This window comes from Pseudophryne corroboree, chromosome 1, assembly GCF_028390025.1.
Source record: "Pseudophryne corroboree isolate aPseCor3 chromosome 1, aPseCor3.hap2, whole genome shotgun sequence".
In the NCBI taxonomy this organism is placed as follows: domain Eukaryota; kingdom Metazoa; phylum Chordata; class Amphibia; order Anura; family Myobatrachidae; genus Pseudophryne; species Pseudophryne corroboree.
This window is the reverse complement of record NC_086444.1, coordinates 1,182,655,373-1,182,668,272: the sequence shown is the minus strand read 5'-3', so window position 1 is coordinate 1,182,668,272 and position 12,900 is coordinate 1,182,655,373. Positions and strand designations below refer to the sequence as shown.

At 44.5% G+C, this 12,900-nt stretch overlaps 1 protein-coding gene across 5 annotated transcripts in view; it reads left to right on the top strand.

The window, feature by feature from the left end:
- DYSF (dysferlin) overlaps window positions 1-12,900 on the top strand; it is a 515,016-nt gene that overhangs the window by 107,719 nt on the left and 394,397 nt on the right. For all 5 annotated transcript variants that reach the window (XM_063925289.1, XM_063925290.1, XM_063925288.1 and 2 more), the window contains exons 4-5: window positions 6,109-6,214; window positions 10,675-10,804. In XM_063925289.1, coding sequence (XP_063781359.1) covers window positions 6,109-6,214; window positions 10,675-10,804 — 236 coding nt within the window. The remainder of the gene's footprint in view (window positions 1-6,108; window positions 6,215-10,674; window positions 10,805-12,900) is intronic.

Here is a 12,900-nt window from a genome sequence, read left to right as displayed (position 1 = left end):
CAACAGCAGCGCCAGCAGCAGTAGGCGTTACACGCAAGGATGCATCGGAGGAATCCCAGGCAGGAGAGGACTCGTCAGAATTGCCAGTGACATGGCATGCAGGACTATTGGCATTCCTGGGGAAGGAGGAAATTGACACTGAGGGAGTTGGTGGGGTGGTTTGCGTGAGCTTGGTTACAAGAGGAAGGGATTTACTGGTCAGTGGACTGCTTCCGCTGTCGCCCAAAGTTTTTGAACTTGTCACTGACTTATTATGAATGCGCTGCAGGTGACGTATAAGGGAGGATGTTCCGAGGTGGTTAACGTCCTTACCCCTACTTATTACAGCTTGACAAAGGCAACACATGGCTTGACAAATGTTGTCCGCATTTCTGGTGAAATACTTCCACACCGAAGAGCTGATTTTTTTGGTATTTTCACCAGGCATGTCAACGGCCCTATTCCTCCCACGGACAACAGGTGTCTCCCCGGGTGCCTGACTTAAACAAACCACCTCACCATCAGAATCCTCCTTGTCAATTTCCTCCCCAGCGCCAGCAACACCCATATCCTCCTCATCCTGGTGTACTTCAACACTGACATCTTCAATCTGACTATCAGGAACTGGACTGCGGGTGCTCCTTCCAGCACTTGCGTGCAAATGGTGGAAGGCGCATGCTCTTCACGTCCAGTGTTGGGAAGGTCAGGCATCGCAACCAACACAATTGGACTTTCCTTGTGGATTTGGGATTTCGAAGAACGCACAGTTCTTTGCTGTGCTTTTGCCAGCTTGAGTCTTTTCAGTTTTCTAGCGAGAGGCTGAGTGCTTCCATCCTCATGTGAAGCTGAACCACTAGCCATGAACATAGGCCAGGGCCTCAGCCGTTCCTTGCCACTCCGTGTGGTAAATGGCATATTGGCAAGTTTACGCTTCTCCTCCGACAATTTTATTTTAGATTTTGGAGTACTTTTTTTACTGATATTTGGTGTTTTGGATTTTACATGCTCTGTACTATGACATTGGGCATCGGCCTTGGCAGACGACGTTGCTGGCATTTCATCGTCTCGGCCATGACTAGTGGCAGCAGCTTCAGCACGAGGTGGAAGTGGATCTTGATCTTTCCCTAATTTTGGAACCTCAACATTTTTGTTCTCCATATTTTAATAGGCACAACTAAAAGGCACCTCAGGTAAACAATGGAGATGGATGGATACTAGTATACTTATGGATGGACGAGCGACTGCCAACACAGAGGTAGCTACAGCCGTGGACTACCGTACTGTGTCTGCTACTAATATAGACTGGATGATAATGAGATGAAATCAATATATATATATATAATATCACTAGTACTGCAGCCGGACAGGTATATATATTTATTATGTAATGACTGATGACGGACCTGCTGGACACTGTCAGCTCAGCAGCACCGCAGACTGCTACAGTAAGCTACTATAGTAGTATGTATAAAGAAGAAGAAGGAAAAAAAAAACCACGGGTAGGTGGTATACAATTATGGATGGACCAGCGACTGCCGACACAGAGGTAGCTACAGCCGTGGACTACCGTACTGTGTCTGCTGCTAATATAGACTGGATGATAATGAGATGAAATCAATATATATATATATAATATCACTAGTACTGCAGCCGGACAGGTATATATATTTATTATGTAATGACTGATGACGGACCTGCTGGACACTGTCAGCTCAGCAGCACCGCAGACTGCTACAGTAAGCTACTATAGTAGTATGTATAAAGAAGAAGAAAGAAAAAAAAAAAACCACGGGTAGGTGGTATACAATTATGGATGGACCAGCGACTGCCGACACAGAGGTAGCTACAGCCGTGGACTACCGTACTGTGTCTGCTGCTAATATAGACTGGATGATAATGGGATGAAATCAATATATATATATATAATATCACTAGTACTGCAGCCGGACAGGTATATATATTTATTATGTAATGACTGATGACGGACCTGCTGGACACAGTCAGCTCAGCAGCACCGCAGACTGCTACAGTAAGCTACTATAGTAGTATGTATAAAGAAGAAAGAAAAAAAAAAAACACGGGTAGGTGGTATACAATTATGGATGGACCAGCGACTGCCGACACAGAGGTAGCTACAGCTGTGGACTACCGTACTGTGTCTGCTGCTAATATAGACTGGATGATAATGAGATGAAATCAATATATATATATATAATATCACTAGTACTGCAGCCGGACAGGTATATATATTTATTATGTAATGACTGATGACGGACCTGCTGGACACTGTCAGCTCAGCAGCACCGCAGACTGCTACAGTAAGCTACTATAGTAGTATGTATAAAGAAGAAGAAAGAAAAAAAAAAAAACACGGGTAGGTGGTATACAATTATGGATGGACCAGCGACTGCCGACACAGAGGTAGCTACAGCCGTGGACTACCGTACTGTGTCTGCTGCTAATATAGACTGGATGATAATGAGATGAAATCAATATATATATATATATATATATATATATATATAATATCACTAGTACTGCAGCCGGACAGGTATATATATTTATTATGTAATGACTGATGACGGACCTGCTGGACACTGTCAGCTCAGCAGCACCGCAGACTGCTACAGTAAGCTACTATAGTAGTATGTATAAAGAAGAAGAAAGAAAAAAAAAAAAACCACGGGTAGGTGGTATACAATTATGGATGGACCAGCGACTGCCGACACAGAGGTAGCTACAGCCGTGGACTACCGTACTGTGTCTGCTGCTAATATAGACTGGATGATAATGAGATGAAATCAATATATATATATATATATATAATATCACTAGTACTGCAGCCGGACAGGTATATATATTTATTATGTAATGACTGATGACGGACCTGCTGGACACAGTCAGCTCAGCAGCACCGCAGACTGCTACAGTAAGCTACTATAGTAGTATGTATAAAGAAGAAAGAAAGAAAAAAAAACCACGGGTAGGTGGTATACAATATTATATATATATTATATACAATTATATATATATATATATATATATATATATATATATTAAACTGGTGGTGACTGGTGGTCAGGTCACTGGTCACACTATCAGCAACTTGCAAGTAGTACTCCTAAGCAGACAATCACAATATATATTATACTGGTGGTCAGTGTGGTCACAATGGCAGTGTGGCACTCTGGCAGCAAAAGTGTGCACTGTACGTTATATGTACTCCTGAGTCCTGCTCTCAGACTCTAACTGCTCCCCACTGTCAGTGTCTCCCCCACAAGTCAGATAATATACAGTCACACTATCTATCACTTCAGCAAGTAACTAGTACTCCTCCTAATGCTCCCCAAAATTACTACTGTGTCTCTCTCTACTGTCTCACTCTCTTCTCTATAAACGGAGAGGACGCCAGCCACGTCCTCTCCCTATGAATCTCAATGCACGTGTGAAAATGGCGGCGACGCGCGGCTCCTTATATAGAATCCGAGTCTCGCGATAGAATCCGAGCCTCGCGAGAATCCGACAGCGGGATGATGACGTTCGGGCGCGCTCGGGTTAACCAAGCAAGGCGGGAAGATCCGAGTCGCTCGGCCCCGTGTAAAAAAACATGAAGTTCGGGCGGGTTCGGATTCCGAGGAACCGAACCCGCTCATCCCTAGTATATACAGGGGACATCCAGTCCTACACAGGTGGTATATGTGTGTGTGTGGAGGGAGAGTATAGGGCAGGTAGGTATGTGTATGTGGGTGCATAGGGCAGGTAGGTATGTGTGTGTGGAGGGAGAGCATAGGGCAGGTAGGTATGTGTGTGTGGAGGGAGAGCATAGGGCAGGTAGGCATGTGTATGTGGGTGCATATATGAGGCGTATATGAGTGGGGGGTATATAGGGCAGGCAAAATGAGTGTACAGCAGATATATGTGTGTATGGAGGGGGTACATATGGTAGGCAGGTATGTGTGTGTGTGGGGGGGTCTAGATGTGTGTACAGCAGGTATATATGTGTGATTGTGTGTGTGGTGGGGTGTAGATGTGTGTATGGAGGGAGTACATAGAGCAGGTATATACACAGACAGTGGGCCGGGGAGGGGAGGAGGTGCTGCAGCCGCTGTGTACTGCGGGGCACTTGCGTGTCTCCCTCCTTCGGCGCAGGCTCCCCGCTGTCATCCTCCCCGGGCGGAACCGTGCTCTGCTGCCGCCGCCTCACACTGACCGGCCGAGTATTCTGCTGCTGCGGCCCGTTACCTGTCCTCCTCTTCGGCGCCGGCTCCCCGCTCTCTTCATCCCCGGGCGGATTCGTCCCCTGCTACCGCCGCCGCAGACTGACCGGCCGAGTCTTCTGCTGCTGCGGCCGTTACCTGTCCTCCTCCAGCCAAGCACTCAGTGGCCAGTTGACTGCCGCCATGACCCGCCGACCAGTGATTGGCTAACAGGTCTGAGGGATCACAACCCCTTCTCAGACACTCCGCCAATCACACGACTGGGGTCATACAACGCACCTCCTCTCTTGCAAATGACATTCTGAAAGGGCCAGGAGACACACCTAGATCCGGATATATTAGCCCAGATCTGTGACTCTGACTCCGCCCAGTATTGTGACTCCGCCCAGCGTTAGCAAATGAGTCACAAAGTCACAGATCTGGGCTAATATATAGGAGATATGTTAGGCTACAAGAAGCAGCTTTTTAGTTAACATTTTTCCTTCATTTATTTCTTCAGTCTATTGTTTTATTATTAATATTCTACTTGGTTATGTTACTACCATGGAAACCACAGTCACATGGCACATGATATAGTGATCAGAGATGCTTTGAATCATACTCGGTTTTCATTGTGGCATCCTCCTCTTCCTTCTACCCCCACTGCATCACATGACATCCTGAGATTTTGAGAGCCTGTGTCTGTGCAGCAGACTAACTATGGCCCTCATTCCGAGATGTTCGTTCGCAAGCTGCTTTTAGCAGATTTGCTCACGCTAAGTCGCCGCCTACTGGGAGTGAATCTCAGCTTCTTAAAATTGCGAACGACGTATTCGCAATATTGCGATTAGACCTCTCTTAGCAGTTTCTGAGTAGCTCCATACTTACTCGGCATCTGCGATTAGTTCAGTGCTTGTCGTTCCTGGTTTGACGTCACAAACACACCCAGCGTTCGCCCAGACACTCCCACGTTTTTCCCAGAAACTGTAGCGTTTTTTCACACACACCCATAAAACGGCCAGTTTCCGCCCAGTAACACCCACTTCCTGTCAATCACATTACGATCACCAGAACGATGAAAAAGCCGTGAGTAAAATTCCTAACTGCATAGCAAATTTACTTGGCGCAGTCGCAGTGCGGACATTGCGCATGCGCAATAAGCGGAAAATCGCTGCGATGCGAAGAAAAATACAGAGCGAACAACTCGGAATGACCACCTGTGTCTGTTATTGGCAACCATGTGTGGTTGAAAAGGAGATAATGAGTTGCACAATCACAGCTAAGAAAAATTAATTCTTGGAAAGACCATTGCTTAACCTACTTTGTAAAAATAAATAAAAGCTATGTGGCATAGCTGCTTAAAGAAAATAGCTGTTAAAGGGCATCACTCCAAATCTGGAACTCTGTTGCTGCAAGATACTGAAATAACCCATCATATTTGAATAAGGATATCAGCATTGAAATCACCTTTTGAAAACTCATGGTCATTGATATGAGACAGATTTGTTGCGGATAACTGACCCTCCGTAGCACCGTCTGTAGCCATGTATACAAACTGTGGCCTGCACTTCCTTCACTCTTTCTGTAAGGTTCAAGTCTCACTGGGGGGTGGGGGTGGGGGGGGGGGTGTATTAATCCTTCGAGAGAGATGGAGTGGAGGAGTTGTCTTTAGCAACCAATTGGCACCGAACACCGTTATGTGTCTAACATGGTCTATAAAATGACAGTTATTATAATCTGATTGGTTTCTATGGGCAACTTCTCCAAATTTTCTCTCTCAAAGATTTGAGGCCCCCCCAATCACTGATGGTACATTTTATATGGTTTTAAATATTCCCGCGTTATAGAATGTTGCAACAATGGTAAGCAAATATTAAAAGCGATGTAAACAAATAATATGTGTAGTAACTTTTGCTTTCACCACCTCTGACAGGTTTCTGGGTGAGGCGCGGGTTTCCCTGCGAGATTTATTTAATTCTCCCAACCTGACGGCAACATATAATTGTCCCCTTGTGGACAACAAGATGCAGAGCACAGGGGTGAGTACTGCGCGTCAGCACAACCTGCTTCTACAGGGGCATGAAGATTCATTATTCACGCTGGTTAATGTGGTTATGGTCCACTCTCGGCTGGCTAATGATTTCTCTCTGAGCGGTCGCTCCTCTGCTGATCAAGTGACTTAGGTTTAGTTAGACGTTATCCATTTACCTGACGTGGTCACATCAGATGCTACAGGGTCTGCTAGACACCCCCTAACCTAGGCATCATTTATTTATTTTTGCAAAAATGGGGGTATGCAATTAGTTCTGATTTTTTTCGGCTTTACCCCCAAAAATGTAACTATTTCGACCCACTGTATTCAATTGCGGGTGATTTTGCCCATTTTTTAATACATATTTGCCCATGCTGCTTCACTTTTGTTTTGTAGGCGAATTGACATTGGCGAAAATGGCCTGAAAAACTGGCGAAAACCGCATGTAAATTTTTTGCCGGTGCCGGCATTTTTGACAAGTCGAAAAAACAGCACTGGAATTGAATCAAATTAAAATTCGGCCTAAAAATGTCGAAAAGTGCAGTTTTTTTGACTTGTCGGAAAAATCGTCACTATTTGCATGCCCCCATAGTGTTAAATATATATTTTTTTTAAATAGAGTTTTAAATTTTATCTGAATTAATTCATGTAAAAATAACCACCATTTATAATTAAGTTTTGGGAAGAAGATTGGCTATTACGTGGTTGAGGGCTCATTTATACCTTTCTGCTTTTTTGGCACTTTTCACACGTTAACTCCACGCAGAACACATTTTAAAAATGTGAAATATGAGTCGCCGGCGCCATCCCAAAATGTATCGCAGCATTTAATGTCAGATTGTTCTCTGATCCATTTGGTGTCGCCTGCTCGTATTCGTCTCATGTAACCGCTAACAGCCATTTTGGGTGCTGATAAAAATACCAAAAAAATAACAAAATCAGGTGCAAGTTTATTAAATATAAAATAGTATAATATAATTAATTAGAACTGATAATCCCCTTAAGTATAAGCAGATTGATGCTGCTCCCAAAAGGCATCTCTGATTTACCTAAGAAACAACAATTATAGGGGGTCTATTCATGAAGCAGTGAAAAGAGTGGAGAAGTGAGCCAGTGGAGAAGTTGGCCATGGCAACCAATCAACTGCTTTGTACAGTTGTATAGTATGCCAATTATAAATGTTACTTCAATTACTTCCACTAGCTCACTTCTCCACACTATTCACTGCTTCATGAATAGATCCCTTAATATGCTAAATGTGTATCACCTGCGGTCAGAGTATTCTACACAGTGGAAAGTGGGTGTCTCATGACTGCCACACTCAGGTTCACACTAGTACACAAGAGGACGCCATATTATCGTAGCCGTGACTCCGGCAACAGGCACAAGAGCGGGCACGGCGGTTCCAACCGCTGAATCAGGCCCTAAGAGTCATCTCTAGAAGCACAGGAGGGAGGTTAACTGTCTTCATTATATTTAGGCACCGAGGCTCCTACCTGATGGTGAGGTACAAAGCACTGGCAGCCCGGGAGGAATGCCGCCTGCATTAAATTGTGTGCCCATCTCTGTCCGTGGGTGATATGTCTTCCTAAGTCAGTAATGAGCAGGGTCCCCAGCCCTTTAGTGGATTCCCATCAGCTGCAGTATAAAAGTCCGGTCAGAGAAGTGTTTCATAGGCTTACTGGTCTGAACATAACCTGTATAGTAGTGGTCGGATTGAGGGGGTAATTCAGAGTTGATCGCAGCAGCAAATTTGTTAGCAGTTGGGCAAAACCATGTGCACTGCAGAGGGGACAGATATAACATGTGCAGAGAGAGTTAGATTTGAGTGGGGTGTGTTTAAACTGAAATCTAAATTGCAGTGTAAAAGTAAAGCAGCCAGTATTTACCCTGCACAGAAACAGAATAACCCACCCAAATCTAACTCTCTCTGCAAATGTTATATCTGCTCCACCTGCAGTGCACAGGTGGTCATTCCGAGTTGTTCTCCCGCTAGCTGCTTTTAGCAGCATTGCACACGCTAGGCCGCCGCCCTCTGGGAGTGAATCTTAGCTTAGCAGAATTGCGAACGAAAGGATAGCAGAATTGCTACTAAATATTTCCTTGCTGTTTCTGAGTAGCTCCAGACCTACTCCTAGACTGCGATCACCTCAGTCCGTTTAGTTCCTGGTTTGACGTCACAAACTTGCCCTTGCGTTCGTCCAGCCACTCACCCGTTTCTCCAGCCACTCCTGCGTTTTTCCCTGGCACGCCTGCGTTTTTTCGCACACTCCCGGAAAACGCGGAGTTGCCGGCCAGAAACACCCCTTTCCTGTCAATCACTCACCGATCAGCAGAGCGACTGAAAAGCACCGCACAAGCAACAGCAAATCTTCTAAGTTTTGTGTTAAATAACTAAGCGCATGCGCTCTGCGTACCATGCGCATGCGCATTTTCCACCTAATCGCTGCGTTGCGAAAAACGGCAACGAGTGAACAACTCGGAATGACCACCATGGTTTTGCCCAACTGCTAACAAATTTGCTGCTGCAATCAACTCTGAATTAACCCCTGAGTACTCTTAACAATTTGTGCACTTCATTACTAGCCGGATTATATGAGACTGATGGCATTTTAGGGCTCGGTGAGGATTAGATGCTGCATTAGCTATAAGAACACACAGATTGGACAGCAGGTGTACCTTCCTTTCCCCCGGCCTGTAGGGAATGTAAGTGCTGCAATGATTCCATATTTAGCTTAGCCGGCTGGCTGTATATCCGAGGAAGGTGGAATAACACAAGCAGTGGATGTATATTTAGAAATCGTAGCTGTGTTTACACGTCCCCAGCGGGGGGGCTTCCTGCGGCCCATGAACTATCGCCGGGCTCATATCTCTGGCCTGTGTGATAATATTTATCCACGTGGACACTTTGGCTGCTCTCCCTGCCGTCCAGGGAAAATACAAGATGAACAATAATATTCCCTGAGCTCACTACCTTGTGTGGTCCATCTGCCGTATCCGCGCCATACAGCCATAATAATTCCTGGTTACATTGCCTTTCGTATTCAGTGTTTGGCTAATAATAGCCCATTGTACTAAGGGCCAACATTAAAAATTCAATTAAAAGCAACCTGTGGAGAGGCAGCATGAATATAAAGGGGGGTCTCCAACTTATTGAGGTGAATACAACAGGGTGGGAACCAGGGATATCACGGCATATTTTAAAGGAAATGGCTTAAGTGTCTTTTATTCTTTTATCTTTAAGTTTTAAGTATGAAAAAAATAAATGGTAAGGTTTAGTGGACAGGCTGTAGCCAATCAGAGCATTAGAACATTAATCTCATGAAGAGAAAATGTCTTCTAAGATAGTGGCCCCAAATCTTGCACCCAGTCACCTCAGTGTCACTGCCGGAACCATTGCCATAATAAAGGTAAAGATGAAGGTCAGATATTAAAGGGCCGTCTTCTACCGCATGCTACTGTTCATTTTTCCAGTTCTGATTGGCTACAGGACTCTCTTAATCTGTGAGCTTTAAGGTAGTAGTGGAGGGATCCAGTTTATGTGAGGGTGCAGTGATTGGAGGGGACATATCTCCTGTACGCACCAAGAACCAGTACTATCAGCTGTTGTATGGCCGAAGCTGTTTTCTGGCGTCGGTCACATGACCGCTGGGATGCTGACTGCATCCTGTTGCATGCAGTAGGGTATGTAGGAACCTAAAGCAGAGTAATGACCGGTTTATAACAAAAGAATGAATGCACAGAAAAAGTAAAGGGGCAGGTGAGAAGTAAGCTGTGTGGGGAATACATTGGGGCACATTAACATGTGGACTGGATAGCAGTAACTACAAGCGTAGAGATGTATATGAGAACCGCACAGTGGCCCTCATTCCGAGTTGATCGCTTGCTAGCTACTTTTAGCAGCCGTGCAAATGCATAGTCGCCGCCCACGGGGGAGTGTATTTTTGCTTTGCAAGAGTGCGAACGCCTGTGCAGCCGAGTGTTACAAAAACATTTTGTGCAAAATAAGACCAGCCCTGTAGTTACTTATTCTGTGCGATGATTGCTGCGACGAAGGTCCCGGAATTGACGTCAGATACCTGCCCTGCAAACGCCTGGACACGCCTGCGTTTTTCCAAACACTCCCAGAAAACGGCCAGTTGACACCCATAAACTCCCACTTCCTGTCAATCTCCTTGCGATCGGCTGTGCGGATGGAATCGTCGCTAGAAGCAGTTCAAAACAACGATGCTCTTTGTACCCGTGCGCATTGCGGCTCATATGCATGCGTAGTTTTGCCATTTTTTTAAATGATCGATACGCAGGGAACAACGGCAGCTAGCGATCAACTCAGAATGAGGGGCCAGTGCGTTGTGATCTTACAGTGTGCATAAGAATTAATACATCTGTAACTGGGAAAATAATACAGATGGGGCCTATGATACTTATGGAAAATGTAGTAAACATATCTTATTCAATATCCTGCAGGCGGTATTGACCTTACAGATCTCCTACTTTCCGCCGCCGGGGGCAGCGCCCGTCTTTCCTCCACCAGCTGCACCAAAGGAGCTCACCCCGCCAGTCAGCGAGTTGGACACCGTCAGTCAGCTCTACCTGGGTATGTATGTGGTGGGCCTGGAAAGGGATAGCAGTATAAGGACATAACAAACTGTTAGTAAATAAATAAATAAATATTGCTTCCAAGAGAAAGAACACCCCTTTTTGGATGCCAATCACCTCCAGAAGCAAAGTCTCCGTGCCCTGAACACAGACTTAAAGGCAAATTACAGGTGTAGTTTAATTAATTAGCCTAGCTTCTGGCCAACAACTGATCAAAGCAGCACCCGCTGCTCCACTAACTCAATTATATATATATATATATATATATATAGAAAAAATCCAAGAATAACCACGCAGGTGATTGTACCCAGAAATACCAGCACACAGCTTAGATGCAAAAGAAGAAGTTTTACTTGTCCAGAAAAATCATTTAAAAAGGCAACAAGCATATAGCACACATGATGGTAGCAGCATGAATAGATCAATGAGTACTTATCATTCCGACAGCTGTTTCGACTATCTTCATCATGGGAATAGATAAAGTGACATGGTGCTGTACACTGCCATCCGCAGTGTCTGGTTCCAAAGTGACGTGTGCCTGAAAAGCTTAGCCCATGAGTGCATTAAATAGTGTGTGAAATACTTACCTGTAAGCTGTCTCACCTGTTCCCCGTCACACGTGGACATCAGCTGCGTTACATCCAAGCAGCACGGCATGCCGTGAACCGGAAGTGACGTGCAGGGGAGGGTATTAACCGCTGCACATCGTCAGTGACCAAACGATGGAGCCGGGACCTGTCCATCCTGCACGGAGACATAAGTCTCCGTAACTGTGTCCTGGTGTGAAGAATCACCCTCGGGCCGCGCGTCACTTCTAACGCGTTACCCGTGGCAACCAACAGGTCGTGCTTAAAACAGTCCGGGTAAACGAACACACCCGGAACTGAAGAAGCATCAGACCTGTTTCCGGGGACAAGGGGAGAGGCGCACAGGCAAAGAAAAACAAATACAGTGTAAGATAACATTGAACTGATAAAAATGAATAAAAATGAAAATAAATTAGATGCACACTTACATCCTGATGATGAATCTACTGATAATAAAGCATGTCTATGGCCAGTCATAAATGATTTAACAATGAATTGAACTGAATTTAAATCTGTCACTGACTACATTCTTAGTTATTATACATAAATCATGCCTTATAAAAAAGCCCCAATTTATAGGCCTTTCAGTAAGTAGGTATATAAATCAACTGAAGTGTGCATATAAGCATAAACAGTTAATCTAATTAATAAACAAATAAACAAAAAAATTAAACAAAAAGTACATAGATAAGACAATGGATCCGGATGCAGAGTCATCAGGCTCACATGTGTTCACGTACATAAAAAATGTGAAGTGAAAAAAATGTAAATATAAAAAAAGAAAAGAAAAAAATATATTTATTTATAAAAAAGGTACCAACGAGAATTCCTCATTAAGTCCCAATGGTGAAAGGGAAAATAATCGTCGGATCCAGCGGCATTCTTGTTGTAATAGCAGCTTATGCCGGTCACCACCCCTCTTCAATGGTGGTATGTGGTCAATGGGCATGAATAAAAGATCTTTAATGTGGTGACCTTGATGAACGAAGTGTTTAGCAACTGGCGGAGTGGAATTTTCAATTTTGATGAACGCTTTCTTAATTGATGACCGGTGCAAGGCCATCCGTTCTTTGAGCATTCTAATAGTCTTTCCGACATATAGTTTCTTGCAGGGGCATTGGATCACGTAAACGACATATTTGGTCTCACATGTCATTCGATGTTTCAGTCGAAAAGTGTCTCCCCTAGTTGGATGGACGAACGTGCTACCTGTGTGCATATGCTTGCAATTAACACAGGAGCCACATTTGTGTGCTCCTGGTTTCAATTTTAGCCAACCATTGCCTTGTTGCGACATTGGTGCTATATCTGAATAGGTGATCTGATCCTTGAGATTTGGACTACGTTTGTAGCTAAATAATGGTAAGCTGTCACAGAATTTTCCCATAGTCGAATCTGCCTGTAAAATATGCCAATGCTTGGAGATCGCACGTCTCATGGCACCAGAGGCGACAGAATATGTACTGGAAAAGACCAATCGTCCAATCTCTGGATCTTTATTCTTGGA